Source organism: Chelon labrosus (genome assembly GCF_963514085.1).
Source record: "Chelon labrosus genome assembly, chromosome: 4".
In the NCBI taxonomy this organism is placed as follows: domain Eukaryota; kingdom Metazoa; phylum Chordata; class Actinopteri; order Mugiliformes; family Mugilidae; genus Chelon; species Chelon labrosus.
The window spans coordinates 9844420-9865758 of record NC_140340.1 but is presented as its reverse complement, the minus strand read 5'-3'; the positions used below and the strand labels follow the sequence as shown (position 1 = coordinate 9865758).

General features: G+C 41.6%; 1 protein-coding gene across 1 annotated transcript; it reads left to right on the top strand.

The window, feature by feature from the left end:
• cenpe (centromere protein E) lies at positions 1–21248 on the top strand. The gene is made up of 54 exons (XM_084542712.1): positions 1–158; positions 1681–1793; positions 1899–1988; positions 2093–2211; positions 2301–2420; positions 2582–2663; positions 2755–2822; positions 2900–2974; positions 3066–3117; positions 3235–3322; positions 3858–3987; positions 4128–4247; positions 4338–4490; positions 4576–4723; positions 4812–4908; positions 5089–5542; positions 5648–5704; positions 5994–6161; positions 6283–6357; positions 6544–6612; positions 6913–7044; positions 7229–7406; positions 7488–7642; positions 7727–8020; positions 8683–8829; positions 9064–9243; positions 9365–9505; positions 10829–10912; positions 11012–11128; positions 11213–11329; positions 11433–11654; positions 12038–12118; positions 12290–12373; positions 12568–12729; positions 12882–13109; positions 13256–13489; positions 13583–13666; positions 13817–13933; positions 14019–14249; positions 14409–14624; positions 14742–14837; positions 15143–15223; positions 15388–15510; positions 15627–15821; positions 15916–16122; positions 16508–16720; positions 16856–17059; positions 17340–17516; positions 17605–17705; positions 17879–17976; positions 18055–18190; positions 18456–18844; positions 18940–18978; positions 20612–21248. Exons 1-54 carry the CDS (start codon positions 103–105, stop codon positions 20695–20697), a joined length of 7683 nt encoding a protein of 2560 aa, XP_084398838.1. The 5' UTR covers positions 1–102; the 3' UTR covers positions 20698–21248.
• Positions 21249–21339: the final 91 nt, after the last annotated feature.

The following is a 21339-nucleotide window of genomic DNA, read 5'->3' as shown; positions in this document are numbered from 1 at the left end:
AGTCGGTTAGGCGCATTTAGTATTTTAAAAACCCTTAATGAAACATGTAAGAGATAGTCTCGTGATTTTATAATCGGTTGGTGACTATCGAAAAATAAAAAAATGACAGAAGAGTCAGCTGTTAAAGTCTGCGTTCGCGTCCGTCCGCGTATTGCGAGGTAAGTTTTGAGCAAACGGTTAAGTTTCAAATTTACATCTGTTTTCCCCTCATGCTAACGCTAGCCGTTGAAGTGTTAGCATGAAGTTACTAAACGTATGTCATTAACTAGTTTTAATGTCGGACCTTAATGAAGGATACACCCCAGTAAACAATAATTAACGTTTCTGCATGTGTGTCACACTTTATTCGAGTTATTTCGCTTAAGCTAGTGCTGTTAGCTAGCTCTACATTTGAATGACAGTTAAACGTTATTGTTACAGAGAGTTTACTTTATATTGTCTCTTGTGGTATTTCTTTACTGTTACTACATTGTTGTAATGATAATGTCGCCGCTCGGTCTTCTTTAATGCCCTTTGTTATTTGTCATAAACTAGGCGTCGTCTATAGTGAGTTATAAACAAGCTACAGGTTCTGTTGTTGAAGCTAATAAATCTGACTCATAAGAGAGAAAATACCCTCTCTTAATGTTTTATACTAGCTGATCATCATTATTATAGGATTATAAATGTGTCCTAGATGGGTGGAACTGAAGCATGAACATGCACTTCCTTTGTTATTCTATGTTATTGTTCTGTTATTCAACCAATACGTCCATCTAAACCTGTGTGTGTGATTGTCCCCACCTCCATTTTGGGAAGCAGGCACGAATATTTTGTCACTGGCAGGAAATACATTGTCAGAAATTGTGCATTTTTGGTGTAGATCAATCATCTGTTTCACTGTCTCCTTAAGCTTTTTATTGCATCAAAATGTCTGCTTTTAATACAAGTCATCTTGATGGAAAAATTTATGTTGGTTTGTAAATATCCATTATACTAAATGACAACAAAAATACATTCCTCTGTGGCATGTACTAGCTATTCAACTAGGTTTCTTACTCTATTGTATTTAGGCTTTCTATACAATGGAGTCTAGATCAGTTTGTTTTGCATTAGTTCGAAGTTTAGTACAACATCCTCCACTATTAATATCAGCTCAACAATAACAGTGAAAAGCTGAATCTTTGAAATATTAAAGATGGATTTGAGATTATTGTGATATGTGGTCTGCCCTCCTTTTACTTGAATGGCAGCATCTGCTGAAGCTGTATAGATTCAACAAGTTTACTAAATCTGATAAACCATATTATCCCACCACTATCCAGCAGTCTTACAAAGGGCTCCTTGTGAGGTTAGGAATGTTTGGCTTTCTTCCTCTTCAAGTATGTCCATAAATCTACTGTAGGGTTTAGGTCGGGAGACTGCGGAGGAAAGACTATGACATTCAGCAATCCTTGATCATCTATGGTTCTTGCAAAACAGTGAGATGTGTGTCATGGTTATAGACGTGCTGCTAGCAGAAAGATCTGAAGGATCTAAATACTAAATGACTGGTAGAGTACTAAAGAGTAAGAGTACTAAATGATTGGTATGGCAAATGTACACAGAAATATGTACCTATTAGTGTATATACATTGGCCATAATTTGTTATATACACATTTATCTTGAACGTATCTTTTTTTGTTTTTGTTTTTTAACAGGGAAGAAATTGCTGCATCAGAGAATGCAGAGCCTGTCCAAGTGTTTTGGAAAGCTGACAAGAGGTCACTTCATCAGATTGACGATGGAAGTTCCACCAAAAGCTTTAGTTTTGGTATGATCTGGAGCATTTACCGGATTAAGAAATGTGTTGTCTTGATTTTAAGTGATAGTATCAGAAATGTACTTTACAGTCACTTTCTTTATGTGTCGTTCCCAGACCGAGTCTTCACTGCTGAAGAAACAACCAATCAGCTGTATCAGGACATTGCAAAGCCTCTTGTGGTTTCCACTGTTGAAGGATACAATGGTATGTAATGGATCGTACAGTGCGACCCATGTTGTTCTATCTCACTCACTGTAGTTGCATGGTTTTCATTTAATTTATATATCTGTTGTGTGCTTGTTCCACAGGAACAATATTTGCTTATGGGCAGACCTCTTCTGGAAAAACCTTCACCATGATGGGGAGTAACCATATCCCTGGAGTTATACCTCTGGCTGTGGAAGACGTCTTCCAAACCATTAAAAATGTAAGAACTGCATTACATGTTAGAATCATGCTGCAGTTTGTTGTGTACTCACTGCTTATTCTAAACTACTGGTTCTCTTTTACCTCAAGTTTCCAAAGAAGGAGTTTCTTCTCAGGGTGTCTTACATGGAAATCTACAATGAGACTGTGGCTGATCTGCTTGTTGACACCTGGAAAAGAAAACCCCTGGAAGTCAGAGAGACTATCAATGTAAGTGGATCATTGGGGTTTAATAGCATTTTCTCAACTTTTGTCTCAATAAAACTCACCTATTAAGTCAGTAACTTGGTGATATTTAAAGTCTAGGAGCACTCATACATTGCTGTTTTACATAATCCTCGTTATTTAGTGTTAATAAATACTGTGTGCAGAAAAACATCTTTGTGGCTGATCTGACTGAGGAGCTGGTTACGTCCCCTGCTCAAGCCCTGGCCTGGATTCGGAAAGGAGAAAGTAAGATCTGAGATTGTTCAGAGAAGGAATCCTACACAGTGTACCCTGCAGACTGTAACAACTAATGTGTTATTTGCATATTCTCTTTTAGAGAACCGTCATTATGGAAAGACAAAAATGAACGAGAGGAGCAGCCGCTCACACACCATTTTCCGAATGGTAAGAAAAAACGTACAGTCACCAACATGTAAGAATATGAGGCGATCTAGATCTTTCATGATTTATTTTTCTTTTAGATCCTAGAGAGTAGAGAACGAAGCGACCCAGCATCAGGTGAAAACGCTGACGGAGCCATTATTGTGTCTCATCTGGTATGCTAGCTCCTGTTATTATTTGTGTTCACTTTCTGTGTGTCATTGGTCGATTTGTAATGATTACTTTGGTCAATACTTTATTTTCTAGAATTTGGTCGATTTAGCTGGATCTGAAAGAGCAAGCCAAACCGGAGCTGAAGGTAAGATGGAGTTGCTAATTGATTGAAGCCACATGAAATGCACAATAGGCCTGATATTACTGTGCACACCACCAAGTGTAATGAATTTTTAGTAATTCGTCTTTTTTGATATCCTAGGTGCACGTTTCAAAGAAGGTTGCAATATCAATCGTAGCCTGTTCACACTCGGCCAAGTGATCAAGAAGCTGACTGATGAAACCCAGAAGTGAGTAAATAAGGAACTGTATTTCTTATCAGTTTGTGTTTTTATACATTAGTTTTATATCCTGATATTTGCTTTAATATCTTTGGGGTGAAGTAAAGGCATTTATATTGCTTCATCATTTTATTAACTGTAAAGAAGAAAAATATCTACATGAACTTCTGATTTTTCTTTGTCTGGATTAGTTCAGTTACATTTGAGGAACAGTACTCTTCCCTTTACTGAACGCAGAGACATAAGATGTATCTCATCTAACCCTAAATGTATTTCACATAGAGTATTTCCAAAAATATTGAACTATTCTTTAGAATATCTATTCAGGAATAAGTGCTGGAAGTTGTCTTTCTCGTTGATTTGAAATGACTGGAGACCTGTATGGGTTCGTGGGTTAAATATGTGCATCTTTGGTTTAGGAGACCGTTTAAGAGTATTCACATTCACATAAAGGGGAAAAAATATGAAATGAAAAATGGTTTAAAACATCGTGCTGACTGTTAAGTGTTGCTGCCATTTGATTAATATCATTCTTTTTCTTCAGGGGTTTCACCAACTACAGAGATAGCAAGCTAACCCGCATCCTGCAGAACTCCTTGGGTGGGAATGCCAAAACAGTCATCATCTGCACAATCACTCCTGTCACCTTAGATGAGACCCTCAGCACACTGCAGGTTGGTGGAATATGCAGATATCTGTCTGACATTTAATACTCAGTACTGTAACACATTAATGTAGGGTGATAAGATAGAATTGATGTGTGGGTTCAGCGTTATAACAGAATAAAGCAATGTACCTGATGTTTTTTTTTTAGTTTGCCAGCACTGCAAAGAAAATGAAGAACGACCCTCACGTGACAGAGGTCTCGGACGATGGGGCTCTGCTCAAAAGGTATCGCAATGAAATTGTGGACCTCAAGCGACGGCTTCAAGAGGCAAGTGTCACTATTTTTGTTGTCCGTCGTGTTCTGTTTGGCCTGACTCTGCAGTTTTCAGTACACTGACCTCTGTGCTGTCTCCTGCAGGTTTCTTCAGTCACACAGACCACAGCGACTGAAAAGAAGGTTCTCTCCCAGCTGCTGCAAGAAAAGGATCAGCTCCAGAGAGAACAAGAGGACAGGATCAGAAACCTGACCAAACTGCTCGTCACCAGCTCAAACCTGGTTCCTGTTCATAAGGTAGCCATGAAGGAAATAAAGCTGTAGAATACAAATATCTCTGTGCCATCACAGCTAATGATGAGATTGTTTTTTTTTTTTTAAGTTGCCAAAACGCAGAGTTACATGGGGAGGAAAGATGCTGAGACTCGTCCGTGCCGCTGACTGTGATGATGGTTCGTCTGACCTTAGCTTTGCAGAATCTTTCACTAGGAAGAGGAAAGCAGATCGCTCCTGCATGGAGCTAGGCGAAGGTAAATACAAATTAATGTTTCTGTCATTCTGATTTCATGCAGGAACTGCTTGCTGATAATTAGTTTAATGCATACTAAATTTTAACAGATGATGAGGAATTTGATGCTCACTGGGGGATTCCTGATGAGGCATCTGAAATGGAGATAAGTCAGACCTCTGTGACTGTTCGAAGCTTTGGAGACAGGTAAATATCTGAGTAGTTATGGTAGTTGTCACTTCATTACTAATCCAAGACAGTGTGACATATTTGTGGCACTTATGTCGTGGTTGAAGCCTCATTTTTGTCAACAATCTAGTAATGCACTGTATTTTGGAACTATACAGTTCACATGGTAGTCACTGGTATGTTTTATTTTTGTTCCAGTCCCAGAGACTTTGTATCTCCTGACCGGTTGCATGAACTTTCGGGGAAATTGGCCAACCTGGAGCAGCAGCTAGAAATGGAGAGTCAACAGAAAGAAGAGGCCATGGCAAAGCTAGAAACATTAGACGGCAGAGTGGCAGAGCTGCAGGTGCAGCTTCAAACAGAAGCCCAGCAGAAACAAGAAATCTTGGACAAAATGCAGACAACAGAACAGAGGGCAGCAGAGCTGGAGCTGCAGCTGCAGCTTCAAACAGAGGCTCAGCTGAAACAAGACCTCTTCGAAAACGTGCGGCCAACAGAACAGAGCGCAACAGAGTTGGAGCTCCAGCTTCAAACTGAAGCTAAGCAGAAACAGGAAGCACTGGAGAAGGTGGAGATGTTAGATTTAAGAGTGGCAGACTTGGAGAGACAGCTGGAAGACCAGAGCCGTACTCAGACTGAAACTCTTCACCAGGTATGCTGTGTTTAATATACGCTAGGTTTACGAGAATACCGCCTTTTGATTCCTGTTGAGTGTTATCTCGTTTCTACACACTAATCTTAATATCTTGTTTTCCAGATGAGAAAAGAATTTGCAGACACCATCCAGCTTTGTGAAACTATGGCTTCAGAGAAGGTAAAACTTTTTAGAGTCTCTTAGAATTGGTTTAATATAAAGCGATTTCAAGCTGTCTTAAAAAAACACGTCAAGTTAATTTAGGATTAAAGGCCAGCAGTGCAAAACCCCCAAGTAGTCATTTGTATTACTACATTTTGAATTCCATAAATGAAGGGAACCATGAGAAGGAAACCAAATCATTTTGCTGGAAATGTGGCGTGTGTCTCTGTGTGTGATAACATTGTCACACATTTCATATAAAACTGATCAATGCTGTTTAAATTAATTTGTTCTTGTGTGTTTGTAGGACATGGCATTTGCTGAGCGAGACTATCTGAAAGAAGAGCTGGGGCTTTTCATAGAGCAGACTAAAAGTCTGGAGAAGGAGAAAGCTGCTCTTTTACAGGAACTGGAGGAGAAAAAAGAGACGGATGAGTTCAAATCTCTGGAGGAGGAATTCAGGAAGGAGCACGAGGTAATGCTATTGATCTGGTCACAGTCAGTTCTACTTGGATGTTTTATTACACAGATATTTAATTAGATGTTGTTATTTTATTTATTTATATTGTTTTCATTTGGTTTGTATGATCTTGCAGAAAGAGTTGCAAAATGAAATATCTAGCCTGAAGATGGCGGTCGAATCCTCCGAGCTCCAGTGCCAGCAGCTTCAGGTAAGATGACATGCTGACAAAGAGTTCTTTATCAGGTTATTAATCCTGAAAAGGACGTGTATGTGTATGATCCAAGTATCAGTTAGGGTACACAAACCAAAACTGTCTATTATCCATGAAATAAAAAAAAAGCCCATGAAATTGTTGCGGATTTCTTTAAGTGTATATTTTGTGTTTTTCTTTCAGAGCAAACTGGAAACTGTGTCTGAACAGCTTAAAAAGAAATCTGAGTTTGCAGAGGAACTTCAGAGTATGGTATGTGTGTTATTTAATCGTATTGTAGCTCTACACTAAAAATGGTAAAGGTGAATCATAAAAAAAGTTGATAAAATTGTTTTCAGCAGAGATATGAAGATGGTTTTACAGTTCGGCAGGTTGTCTGTAGTAGTAGCATTTTAGATCCGTCAAAGTTACTGCAACATTTAAATGTTTACAGAAATGGCCGTATAAATATTTAGAAACTTATGACTGTCTCCGGACAATGGTACCTTGAAAGCTAAAGTGTTAAAGATAAAATGTCCAAGTTTTCAGTAACGGTATCATATTCTCCCACAGAACGGTAAGGATTTGGTCCAGGAGGTGGCGAAGCTTCGACGGTCTCTAGATGATGCAGAGGGGCTCAGCAGAGACACAAAGAAGGAATGGGCCGTCCTCCGCAGTCAAAAAATCGCTCTGGACGAAATGAATGTAAGTGAGATTAATACCCAGTCAAAATAAAGTTCAGCTGACAGAATTCAAACACGAGACGGTGGCAAAATTAGTTTGGAATCAGTGAGAAAATGATGAATGCTCAATATGTGTACTAGTGACACCGAGACTAATATCTGAATCTTTTTTTGCTTCTTGTTTTGTGTCATAATGTTCCCTCCAGGTGACCCTGACTGCCAACCATGACAGGATGGAGGCTGAGTTAAACAGCCTGCGCTTTCAGCTAGAGACGGAGAAGTCACGCTACAAAAAGATGCAGAGCGATCTCCAAAAAGAGCTGAATGTTGCATTTGACGAGAACACCAAGCTCACCACTCTGCTAGACGGAAAAGTCCCTAAAAGTAGGTTTAAATCATGTAACTCGGCTTGTGAGCGCAGACATTCATCCTAGAATGGGGTTGTAAGGCATTCTCTGTCTCCAGACCTGATAGACAGCGTGGAACTTGAGAGAACCGTGACCAGTCTGAATAAAGAGCTGACAGCATCTCGTGAAGCAGAGGAAGCCCTCAGAGCTCAGCTGGAGGAGCTTGCCTCACTTCAGGCTCTTCAAGAGGAGGTGGACAACTTGAAGAAGCAGGTGAGTCCTCCAAACCTCCTCTGATGATGGTGTGAGATATAGAAGTAATTAGATAATATCGTGTGATATTATTCTGTGCTTCAGGTGTGTGACTTGACTGAGGAACTGTGCGCTGTTCAAAGTCAGAGGGACAACCTGCTCTCAGTTGAAGTTCAGTGTCAGGAGGAGGCTCAGCAGCTCAGAGACTCGCTGCAGGCGTCTCAGGATGAGGTTCTCAAAATCCAAGCAGACCATAATGCCGCTGTACTGAGGGAGAAGGAGCTGAGCCAGCAGTGCGCTGACGTAACGCAGCAGCTGGATTGTCTTCGCTCAGACCTGGAGCGATCTGATGCTGAGAGGAGTCAGCTGATGGCTTCTGTTGAAGAGAAAGACTTGAAGGTTAGTTAAAAATGCTGATTGATTTTAGTTCCGCCGCCATTATCCAGCAAGTCCGGCCCTAGTACAGTCCTTTTGACAGAAAATGAATGGACGATTGTTTGAATGAATTGTTTCAGTCATTTTTCAAGCTAATATAGTGAAGACGATGCTACACGTTCTCAGGTTCAAGCTTCTCAAATGCTAGCACTTGCTTCTTCTATTTGTTTCATAACGATGTAGATCATAAAAATACTTGTTAGTTGTTCTGCACCAGACCATTATTCATCAGCCACAATTTCACCATTTTAGTCCATCCATCCACCTCAAGGATTCATAAACTGGCAACACCAAGGTGCAGTGATCTGTGGATGGGCTCTCATGTCCTCCAAATCTGCATAAACATATACAGAATAAATAAATGAATGTGCCAGTTTATAGACTGGCATGCAACAAAAGGCAACAAACTCTCGAGTGCCTGTCAAACGGCATCAGCCTAACTAAACTAAAGTTTACCTCCAGCTACTGAGATAAATCTTGAGGACACACTCTTGTATGACACCTCTATGTATCTCACCTTATACAATTTCAAGCCTGGCACTTGGAGTAGTAGCACTTCAGTATTACTGCTCTTTACGGCCATGAAATTAGCGTTACAATCTTTCTTCATCGTGTTTTCACTTTAGCTTGAAGAGCTTGACCAGCACAGAGCATCGCTGGAAGGAAAACTTAATGAGATGCAGCAGCTGATGAAGGATTTGGAGGAAAAGCTTGCTCACAGTGAAGTATCCCGAAGCACAGAGGAGGAGATCAGCAAAGAGCTTCAAGAACAAGTATGACATTGATGATATTTAAATCGTTAAAAAAAAATGCAATTATCAAATACCTTTCAGTTGCAGCTTATTATATGTGAGAATGTGTTGATTTTAGTGTTATGTGACAATATATTCTGTTTGTTTATATTTGTACAGATTCCTGACATTTAATAAGTCACTACTCAGTAAATTAGATATTTTGGAATCCTTGGAAGGCTCTGTTAATATAACTTTAAGTTTCTTTTTCCTTAGCTGAACCAGCTAAATGAAGAGCTTCATGGTGTACGAGCGGGGAAGGACGTTCTCCTGTCTGAGCAGAACACTGGTGGTCAGAGCTCTGCAGAGGAGGTGGAGAAGCTGCTATCTACTGTGACTTCTCTTACTGCAGAGAGAGACCAGCTCAAGCTCGACCTGCAGGAAAATGTGGAGATGGTGAGTTTGCATGTAACTGCAGATTTTTAAATACTTAGAATTGAGTGAGCGGTGACAGGCCTCTCCTGTTTTGGTGTTCATATCATAGCCTGACAAAAAACAATGTTTTTTTATCAAATAGATGATTGAGAATCAGGAGGAGCTGAGGACAGCCCTGGAGAAGAATCGTGAGCAGAAGGACCAGATCAAAAAGCTGCAGGCTGCACACTCATCTGGACATCCCAGTGATATGAGTGCACAGCTGGAAGAGCTGCAAACACATGTAAGAGTTTCTTAATGTTTTAAAAACGTATCAAAATGAAGTCCTATATGGCATCTTGTCATTACCATAACTTTGGATAGTCTATGTTAGCGTTGTGTAGATAAAAGATAAACCCTGATAAGTTTTTACAATCTTACAGATGAAGACTCTGACTGAAGAGCTTGAGAGTGTGCGAGCAGAGAGAGACGGTCTGTTGTCTGAAAGGACGGCAGAGACCTCCACAGAGGAGATGGACAAGCTGTTAACCAGAGTGACGTCTCTCACTGAGGAGAGAGATCAGCTGCAGCAGATACTGGAGGGAGTGAGAGAAGAGAAGAACCAGCTCAGAGCAGAGCTGGAGGACAGGATGGAAACACTACACGCTGAGGTGTGTGACTTGGTTTTACCTTTTATAAAATAACACCTGGGGTTGGGTTGCACACATTAGAAATTCTAATAGGATATTTAGATTATGGACAGTTTTAGAAACAGCTGGAGTAAAAGAGATACTTAAATGATTCTCCTAAATGCTTCCTTCCTCACAGACAAGAACTTTAACAGAGAAACTGCAGATGATTGAAGCAGAAAGAGACGGTCTACTGTCTGAGAGGCCGACCAACACTCAGTCTTCCACAGAGGACATGGAGACGCTGTTGTCTAGAGTGACGTCTCTCACTGAGGAGAGAGATCAGCTGCAGGAAATACTGGAGGGACTGAGAGAGGAGAAGAAGCAGCTCAGAGCAGAGCTGGAGGAAAGAATGGAGATGGTTTGTTATCAATGTTTGTTTACGGAAAATGTTGTGTTGTCTCATGTTGACATCCCAGTCTAAAAGAAATTGTGATGGGTTTTCTTGCACAGGTTGTACAAGCCCAAAATGGGTTTAACCAGCCAGAAATGCTGACCTCGGAACTGCAAGTCCCCGATGAGCAAGTAACCCAGCTTCAGCAAGAGGTGACAGCAGTTAAACTGAGACTGATCTTATTCTGTATTTATCCTCTTAACAACCTCCACATGAAGACACTTGAATGTGTCCGACTAACAACTCTTCCTCTGTGCTACAGTATATATGTAACAATAGGCCTCAGGTGTTATCAATACACCATCCTGCTGCCAAAAATACACAGTACTAGATCACCAAATCAGCATGTTGAGGATAATCTGCTTTTTTTTAAATTAATGTATTTGTATGTTTAAATATTTGGATTTGAGAAACACAAACAGGTTCAAGAAGAAGCCAGAGTTGACATTGTTGTCTGTTTCTCTTGTCAGTAATATAAAAAATATGCAAAACTACTTAGTGGGAAAGTACTTGAATTATGAAATGTGGCCATTTTCTTTTTCAGATAGAGCAACTACAGGCTACCCTGCAAGCCGTCACAGAGCAGAAGAGCCAGGTGGAGGGTGAACTGCAACGTAGCGTGGAGATGGTGAGGGTTGTTTTTTAGGTCAAATTGAGTTCTCTGACACATTTGCATACATTCTTCACCTTGAATGAATGGATATAAAATTTGCAATTACTTCTTTAGGCTGCTGAGACTCAAGGCCTTCTGCACTTACTCCAAGAGCAGCTCTGTGAACAAACTCAGAGAAACACTGATGTGGAAAGAGTGAGCCAAGAAAAGCAAGCTCAGCTAGAACAACAGGTTTGTTTCTTGCAACATATTTCACTAAGCTGTAAGATTAGTCCGTCTTTCTAGTATTACTGAAGTGTGTTTTCTTATTTTTAGGTCGCAGAGACTAATTTACTTCTACAGTCTCTTCAAGAGGAGCTCCGAGAGCAGAAGCAAAATAATTCAGATTTCGAAAAACTCTATGAGCAGAAGCAGTCTGATTTGGAGAAACAGGTGACTTAAACTGTTTATGAAGGTTATTTATTTATTTTTTATAAAACTGCTCCTTCATCTTCAGTGTTCTGACTGCGAGCTACAAATCTTCCTTTTTAAATAGATGATGACCCTCAGCGAGGAGCTCGAGAGTGCACGAGCAGAGAGAGATGCCCTGTTCTTGGAGAAGGATGCCAGCCGTCCCACCTCCACAGAAGAGATGGAGAAACTGTTGTCTAGAGTGACGTCTCTCACTGAGGAGAGAGATCAGCTGCTGGAGACTCTGCAGGGACTGAGGGAGGAGAAGAACCAGCTCAGAGAAGAGCTGGAGGAGAGAATGGAGATGGTAAAAACAAAAAAACATGTAAATTCTATTTAAAGTATTTTCTTGGTATTCGCACAAATTGCATAGAGAGCCCGCTACTGTAATACTGACTGCTAATAAGCGGTTTAGCTGATTTGCAGACACCCTTGTTACAACTGCAAAATTACTTCACCTGGATGAATATAAAGCGTGTCGACAATCATCTAATAATTATGATCAGATTCAACCCAAATATGCAAGAATGAAATATAAAAACAGCCTTAATTAAACATATTTTGTGATTTGATTTCAAAGTCCTTTATTGTGAGATGTAACAGGAATCTGGTGAAAAGACTGAAGTCATGGTTTTAAAAGGAAAACCTTGTTTGCCACCACAAACTCATGTCACATACTCTACCCTCCAGATGCAGTGTAACTTACAGCAGCAGCTAAACTCCGAACCACAGTCACTGAAAGAAGAACAGGAGACTCAACAACTTCTGCAGGTTTGATTCCGTCACTCTTACTCCTCACCCTTGTTTTAGTTTCCCTCTTCATTAACAGGTCTCTTGAGGGGGACCAAACCGAGACAATATATGCATTTCTCTGGACTAGAACACGTTGTTACGATGGAAATTAAATACTGAGTGGAAATGTATCTCTGCACTGTGTTTCAGATTCAACAGCTGGAGGAGCATCTGGAGAAGACTAAGGAGGAGGTGACCCAGCTGAAGTCTGACCTTAAAGAAAATGTAGAACTGGTAAGTACCACTATGTTTCTTCCAATTGCCACAATTTAACCTTTTAATTGGTGATTACAGAAGGGCAAAGCTGTTCCAGCCAGTAGCGCTAGTTCAACATGTTATTTTCAGGACTTCCCTCTTTATTAATGGGAGTCCTTTGTCACTGTTATAGCAGACTTCTTCTTAATGACTATGCTGCTCATACCTTACAGATGATCGAGAACCAGGAAGAGCTGAGAGTGTCTCAGGAGAAGATCAGAGTCCTACAAGAAGAGATCAAGATGCTGAAGAGTCAAAAAGCAGAGCTGGAGGACAGACCAAGCAGTGGAAGTGATGCTGAGAATATCATCCAGTCACAGGAGCTTAAAGACCAGGCAGGACCCCCCTTTTTACTTAAAGACAGACCTCAGCACACGTAGACTTGTGGTCAGATATGTTAGAACTTGAAGAAACTACAAATATCATATTCATGTCTTTCTGCTATTTGCATTTACAGTTTGATTCATTCTCGGCTCTTTCGTCACAGATTCAGAGGCTGACCAAGGAGCTTGAGAGTTTGCAAGCAGAGAGAGACAGTCTGCTGTCTGAAAGGACGGCAGAGACCTCCACAGAAGAGATGGACAAGCTGTTAACCAGAGTGACGTCTCTCACTGAGGAGAGAGATCAGCTGCAGCAGATTCTGGAGGGAGTGAGAGAGGAGAAGAACCAGCTCAGAGCAGAGCTGGAGGACAGGATGGAAACACTACACGCTGAGGTTTTTGACTTGGTTTTGTCTTTTATAAAATAACACCTGGGGTTGGGTTGCACACATTAGAAACTCTGAGATTATGGACAGATTTATGCGCAGCTGGAGTAAAAGAGATACTTAACTGATTCTTCTAAATGTTTACTTCTTCACAGACAAGAACTTTAACAGAGAAACTGCAGATGATTGAAGCAGAAAGAGACCGTCTACTGTCTGAGAGGACAACAAACACTCAGTCCTCCACAGAGGAGACGGAGATGCTGTTGTCTAGAGTGACGTCTCTCACTGAGGAGAGAGATCAGCTGCGGGAAATACTGGAGGGACTTAGAGAGGAGAAGAAGCAGCTCAGAGCAGAGTTGGAGGAGAAAATGGGGACACTACAGACTGAGGTTTGTGTTGGAAAACTTTACTACTTCTCTCTACATTCTTTGCAAATATTTGGAGGATACAGATGAATAACTGTCTGCTGTCGGCTTCAACAGATGGCAGAGCTGAATATGTCTCTGCAGACTGTCACTGAACAGAAGAGGCAGCTGGAAGATGATCTGCAGCTGAACCTGAATATGGTGAGAGAAGTGGTCATGATGATTTCAGCTCTGAACATATAATTTTGGCAGTTTTGGGGGATTGATTATGAGGAGTAGGAGTTTTTAAATAAGCCGTCACTGTTTCCTTCTCCTATTTATTTCTGCTCCTGGTGACATATTTGTTTCAAGGTGTCTTCAACACAAGTGCTCCTGAAGTCTGTCCAAGAGGAACTGCATGAACAGAAGAACAGGAACTCTGATTTGGAGAAACAGAGTCAAGAGAAAGAGGGTTCTTTAGATCAACAGGTTAGTGTTTCTACAAATGGTATTAGTCTTATAAAAGACTTTTCAGGTGATATTTCTCACTGTACTCTTTTGTTTGTTTTTGCAGATAAGAGATCTGGCTGAGAAACTGGAGACTGTTGAAGCAGAAAAAAACTGTCTGCTCTCTGAGAAGAATACAAGCTGTCAGACCTCTGAGGAGACGGAGAAGCTGCTGAGCACAGTGGCGTCTCTCACTGAGGAGAGAGATCAGCTGCAGGAGATACTGGAGGGACTGAGTCACGATAAAGAGCAGCTGAGAGCAGAGCTGGAGGACCGGATGGCAACGCTTCAGACTGAGGTTTTTGACATTTATTTCTATAAAGTAACATCTGCTGTCACGCTCAATGTAATTTTATAAACTAAGTTGTTATATGTTTGGATTATAAACCGTTTTATGTCTCAGCTGAAGTTAACAAGACACTTGAATGATCGTTCTAACTGCTCCATTCCTCCACAGATGGGAGCTTTAACACAGAAACTGCAGATGATCGAAGCCGAGAGAGACAGTCTGCTGTCTGAGAAGAAAGCCAACACATCCGCAGAGGAGATGGAGAAGCTGCTGTGCAGAGTGACGTCTCTCACTGAGGAGAGAGATCAGCTGCAGCAGATACTGGAGGGAATGAGTCAGGAGAAGAACCAGCTCAGAGCAGGACTGGAGGAAAGAATGGAGATGGTACATTTGTCTAATTATAAAATCATTGTCAAATGGTGAAGAGTAACTTAGACGAGCTTAAAGTCTCCTCAGACTACTTTCATGTTGTCAGTTGAATTGTAACTCATCCTACGTCAGGTCTTAGTGATCCAGGAAAAGCTGAACAAGCAGGAACAGTTGATCGAGCAGCGACAGTCTGATAGAGAAGAACAAGAGGCCAAACTGCAAAAGGATGTAGGTCCAAATCATTCACTGACAAATTAGGTGTAGTTGTTACTTTGTCACTTCTGTAACCGATTCATGTAAATCATGAAGACTGGAGAAAAGATTGGAGAAGACAGAGGTGTAAAAGAGACACAGTGTAGTTTTAAGGGGTGCTGGACACTGGATTATTTCAGGCTAGGTGCCATAACCTCCACTGGTTGGGAAATTACTGCAGTGTTTGCTTTAATATGTCTCCTGAGACAGGATTTTTCAGTTTTATGAAATGATCAGCGATAACACAATGACCCGTCGCTGACTTTGTTTGTTGATTTCAGGTGCAACGACTTGAGGGGCAGCTTCAAATGTTGAAGGGCAGAGAAGCTCAGGCTAAAGTTGAATCAGATGCCTCACAGCAGGTTTGTCAACATCACTTGAGGTTGTTTTGTTTTTTTTCAAGCCCAGACTACAACCGAGAAATAGAACGTTTATATAATTATCCGCTGCGGCGTACTATTAATAATGTGTCTTCTGCATAAACATAAATAGTTTGTGGTTCTACTTCTCTTTTTCTTTCTTTCAGTTGCTCAGTGAAGCAAACGCCACCATCTCAGGCCTCAGAGAGCAGCTCAGCAGCTTGGAGCAGGTCAGTGGAGTCAAGGAGGCAGAGTCATCACGCTTGGAGGAGTCCACTGGGCAGCTTCAGGTAACGCCAGCAGTGATCTTTTTAAATTAATTATCAGCTGAAAGCCTCAGAGTTACTACCATACAGCACAGTTTCATTCTAACTCTGATATCATTCATGTCATATTATTGTTTTAGGAGTCCTTTGGAAAATTCCAGCACTTTATAGTCACTTGTGCCAAGTATAACTCCACAGCCCTGAACAACGTCCTGAGAGTGCAGTGTTCCCTGAAGCACACTATTCTGGCCTCTCTTCCAAAACCCACCATGGAGGCCTACAACGCTGTCTGTCAGCTGGGACTACAGTCTGTACAGAGTCTCATAAACATCAAAGTAAATATCAACACTTCTTTGCCAGTTGAAATTTGAAAACATATGTTACTTTTGATTTATATTTACTGTCAACTCCTACCCTCTGCGTCTCCAGGAACAAATACATGTGCGAGCTCTGGGCTACAAGAAAATGTTCGAGGAGTTGGTGAAGAAAGATTTGGCTGTTTTTGAGGAGAGGCGGCTGCAGGACATACTGCTGTCCAGAGCAGAGGCACCCAACTATTCAGTCAAAGACGACTTCCACACAGTGTGGGAACACAGACTGACTGAGGTCCTGGCCAAAAGACAGTTTTACCTGCAGGTGAGCGCTGCTGCTCAGTCCAGTCCAGTCCAGTTTTTTCTTGAGCCCCTTTTAGATTGAATTAACATAACCTGTAAGGTGGAGAGTGGCATATTTATTGTGCTTCTCTCTATTCTAATCATCATTGGGACATGGGTTTTTAGTGGGTCTTTAAGATTGAATTAGTGGTGAAACATCACTGACCAGGTAATGTAAAAATCACACCACCTTCCCTACAAATATATAAACCATGTCCTAATGGGGCTAAACAATCAAGTTTATGAAGAGCAAGCATACTAGTGAGCAGGAGACATATTCCTCTAGGACTGCATCCTATTCATCAGTATACATCTGTCTCTCCAACACACTGCTTTGCAAAACCTTTACGACGACTTTGTGTTTGTAGAAAATGAAACCCATTTTGGAGAAGCTCTGGGCCAACTTGACTTCTTACCTCAGTGAGCTGAAAGCTGAGATCCAAGACAGGGAGACGTTCAGGGAGCAGCTGCAGGGCTTAACCGCCAACCAGCCAATCGGCTTCAGCGCCCTGGACAACCTCTTCAGCCAAGAGCTCAAGCGCAGGTCTGCAGTGGGACACAGCAAGATGATGCCTCTACAGGTACAGTTAAACATTGGAAGTTGTGCACGATTAAACTCTTTTTTTTTTTCTTTTCCGCAAATGTTTGACTAATGTTTATTTACTGACCCTATTAAGATTGTATTCTAATCTTTTCTTTCGTTGTCCCTCCTGAAGAGCATCATTGATGAGCAGAACTGTCTGTTTGAAGAAGTCAAGCAGCTGGAGGCTCAGGCGGAGTCTCAGCTCGGAGAGGAGAAAAGCAAGAGTTCCACTCTGCTGCAGGCACTGGAGGGAGCTCCTCTGAAGAGTGAGCTCTCCCTGCTGAAAGACAACCAGCTACTTGTCATTCAGCTCCAGGAAGCTGAGGAAAAAGTCAAGGTACGTCTGATGTGTCTGTCTCAAGTGCTTTCTTTCACAACTTGAGAACTCGCAGGCACCAGTTCGTTGCCATAAATATTAGAGCATCAAATGTGAGTTAATGTGCCACTAAAAATAAGGTAGGAACAGATTAAAGAGGGAGATTAAAAAGTACTGAGAGACAGGATGATGCAGTGTGGCATTTACAGTAGATTATTGTCTTCCTATCAAAGCCATCTCTATGTGTCTGTCTATTAGTATATGGTGACAGATACCTTTGTCGCTGCTGTTTGTTCATCAGGTTCTGCATGCACAAAATGAGCAGCTGGAGGAGGCTCAACTCGGTGCCAACAACACCCTGTCCAACCATAAACGGGCCACACAGCTCCTCCAGACTGAGCTTCAGGACAGCCGGGCTGAAGTTGAGGAAAAAGAGGACGCAATCCAAACACTAAAGAGCAAACTACGAGAGTCTGAGGTATAAGGTCTAAGGATTTACTGTTTGTCCCCATCATAAAATTCAATTAAATTAGATTCTTTGATAATATTTTATATTTTTGATCCAGAAAAAGGCATCACCCAGCGCAGTGGAGCTGGAAAAACTTCAGACTAAACTGTTCCAGATGGAGGTGAAGCTCAGTTCAGCCTCTGATGAACACAAACAAGAGTAAGAGAGTTGTTTTATTCATTCAGACGGTTTTGTTTCTTCTTCTGCGGTTTCCAAAATACGTTATCAGAGGGTGATCATGTTAGAAATGGTTGACTTAACACCAGTTAGATAAGATTATACTGCTAGGTGTTCATTTTATCCCTTTGCTTACGGATTGTTCTCTCTTTCAGGATCAACAGGATGACCACACTGCTGAGTGAAAAGGAAGAGTCACTGAGGAAGCTGAAGGAGACTTTGAGGAAATCACAACAGCAAGGGGACGAGTCGTGTAAGTTCTGTTTTAATCTACTTTTAAGTTTAAATGTTAACATAGAGAGTAGCACTAATGTTGCCGTGTTGAAATCAGTCCTGCAGGGTGAAGACCTTCATGCCAGACTCACCCACCCCAGAGGTCTGGTGACCAAGAGCAGCATTATGGTGGAGAAGACCAAGCTGGAGGAGGAGGTCAAGCAGCTTCAACTGAAAATCACCGAGCTGGAAAGGTAACAATAACCATGAACTAATGAGAATGAGTCCAGATCTCCATCAAAGTTTAGATGAACACAATGTGCTCAAGCTGTTAACACACAAACGATAGTGTTTCGTTTACTTGTCCTTGCCACTGTAGTTGATAGACATTTGGAGTACAAAACAACAACCTCACATCACATAGTTGACTCATTGCTATGAAGCAGTTAAACGGTGGGAGAGACAGTTCACGTGGTCCTTTGTTCCTGCTCTGACCTCTGCTCCCTCCTGCCCCATCAGCGTGGTGTCCAGTCAGCAGGTCGAGATCAGCAAATGGAAGAACAGAGCCTTGAAGCTGAAGGTGAAGAGCAAAACTGAGCTGGAAAAGCCTTCATCGCAATGCACCCCCACCAAGAGGCCCCTCCTCATGACCTCTGACCCCTCAGACCTCCTCAACTCACCCAAAAAGTTTCTGGTTGCTTCCAAGAAAGTCCTGGACTCTCCTGGGAACATTATGGCCTCCCCGAGGAAGATGCTAGACTCCCCGAGGAAGATGCTGGACTCTCCAAAGGTCTCTATGCTCGACTCCCCAAAAAGCAGAATCTTTGACATGGGTGGAAGCTCAGAGCTGCTGTCCAGAACCTGTCCCAAGCAGTTTTTTGATAACTCCAGCCTTGGCACCATTCCAGGTAAGCTACACTTTAAGTGTGTGTATGTGTGTGTGTGTCACTCTCGTATTAAAATCTCTTCGTGTCATAAAGACGAGGGCTGTTTGTTTTACCAGAGGTTTCCGATGTTCCTGACACGCCTGAGGCAGAGAAGGGTAACACCAGCTGTAATATGTTGTGTGTGTGTGTGTGTGTGTGTGGGCGGTCACTGAGGGTGCACTAACAGAAGCGTGGGGTGATGGGACCCAATGAGTAGCAGTCCACTCACTGAGCTGACTTTTAAATATTCTGGAGACAAGTTGTGGAAATTAACAAGCAAATATAGAAGAATGTTTACTGCATTAGGCTGCACAGAAACTTTAAGATGCACACGATTGAGTCTTTCAGTGACTGCGTTTACATGGTCTTTAGTATCCCGAATTTGATCGGGATATTGAAGTATCCCGTTTTCGTGTTTGTCCATGTAAACACCATATCCCGAATTCAGAAATCGGGATATGCCCATTTCCCGATTTCAAGAAACCCGGCTTTGCCACCTGGAGTACTCCGATAGAAGCCGAGATACTGAAGCATGTATACACCTTATCCCGATCTCTGACGGCTGTCCACTGTCTGCGCAGGCGCGAGTGACGCCAAGTGACGCGCTAGATATACAAACAACATGGCGGCAACGAGAACGTCTCACTTTTGGAGCGACGAAGAGACTGAATTTTCCCTTAAAGTAATGAAAGAACTAAAGTGTTTAGATGGCAGAAAACACCGACATGCTGATGTATTCAAATCTGTTGCGGAAAAGCTACGTGACGCTGGTTTTCCACCTCGCTCCGTTGAACAAGTTAGGTCGCGTTGGAAAACATTGAAAAAGACGTAAAACACGCATGCGCAGATAGGATGCAGCGATTAGAAAACGGGTTACTGTTATTTATCATGTATACGGGGATATGAATAACCGGGTTTCTCTGTGTTCCATGTAAACACCATATCCCGGATAAGCCTCAAAATCGGGATACTAAAGACCATGTAAACGCAGTCAGTGATTATTACAAGCTGAATCAAAATAATGATGCACTACACACAGTTGCTGGTTGCGATGCTGTACGACACTAAAACACCTTTCTAATATTTAACTTGTTAATATGAACAGGAATGGCAAAATTAATAAACCACATATGTAAAAACTTGCACCACCACTCTGTAGTTGGGGTCATGAAGGAGCTACACAGACACAAGAGCACACAAATATTTAAGTTTATTTTGTCCACCCAGTATATATCTATTAATAAACATGTTAAATGATGAAGACTAGGTCCTAATTTAGATTATTATGAAAGGTTTTATGTTTTATACTCAGTCCGTTTTTCGTTCACTGCAAAATTGAGTGGGAAAATACCCACAATTCATAGTTGTAAAGTTTAAAATGAGAAGTAGTTTGAATAAGTACAGGAAGTGGTATTTTTCTGTGGTGAAGCAGATAAAGTAAACTGACACTTAAAACCACTGCTGTGTTTTACCGCACCATAAAGGCGAATCACGGTGAATAATTTGACTCTCACAGGTGCTGGTTGGCTTAAAGGTGTCCTGTGGAGTTTTCTAATATCAAGAAAAGAGTTAACGATGTTCAGAATGCATTGTTTTGACTCCTGTGTTTGTTGATGCACTTCTGCAGATCTTTGCACATTATTTAACAGGATCTCCACAGGAAACCTTAAGACCGTTTTGAATATTGCAGATAAGTGTTTTCATGTTACTTGAGCTTTATTTGTCTGATAAAAGTCTTGTGTGTTGCAGATGCAGTCATGGGTGCAGACGGGAAGGAGGAGTGGTGGGGTCAGGCTCAGTCTCCAAAACAAGATGAAATGTGTAAAACCCAGTGAAGTGATTGCAATATTTTTAAATAGTTTTTTTTTTAAGTGTTTTTCTCTTCTCTCTGTCTCATGTTTTATTCCTTTATTCTGTCCTTTTAAATAATAAACTTGCTCTTGATAAAGTTATTAACTGTGGTCTCTCATTTTAGTCAGCTGGTGTCATGTTGATCAATTTAACACAATATTCATGTGTCACCTGCTGGGCCATCCGCAGATTTGGTTAAGCCTTAGAAATCTGTGTCATACAGCCCTGAAAAAGGAGGTCCAGTAGTGGGCTATGAAACAGATACTGACCTGAACATTACATTTCATGCAGACAGAACCGCTTTAGCAAGGGGAGCCTGGTAGGATTGATCATTGGGCCACTGCAAGTCTGACCTGTAAAGTGATCTCTGCTGCGTTTGGCTGTTTCTGTCATCTAAACTAGCCTACGATCTAGACTCGCCCCCTAGCGGCAGCAAACTACATTTGCTTCCAGGGGCAGTCTAGTTACTCTCCGTTGACTTGAGATTTCGAAAAATCCAAGATGGACCAGGCCAATCACGAGTCGGTGGGCGGGCTTAACACGATGACGACTGACCTGCGACCATAAGTTCCGTGAATTACGCGTGAATTCCCCGTCCTAGCTAGAACTACCAGAGCGATGGCTGC

Bases quoted from the DNA above. Each gene is read 5' to 3' on its own strand.
- cenpe (XM_084542712.1), top strand. From the start codon at position 103: ATGACAGAAGAGTCAGCTGTTAAAGTCTGCGTTCGCGTCCGTCCGCGT. The intron at 3,118-3,234 runs GTAAGATGGAGT...TTGATATCCTAG, and splicing joins AAGCCAAACCGGAGCTGAAG to GTGCACGTTTCAAAGAAGGT. The intron at 6,162-6,282 runs GTAATGCTATTG...ATGATCTTGCAG, and splicing joins AATTCAGGAAGGAGCACGAG to AAAGAGTTGCAAAATGAAAT.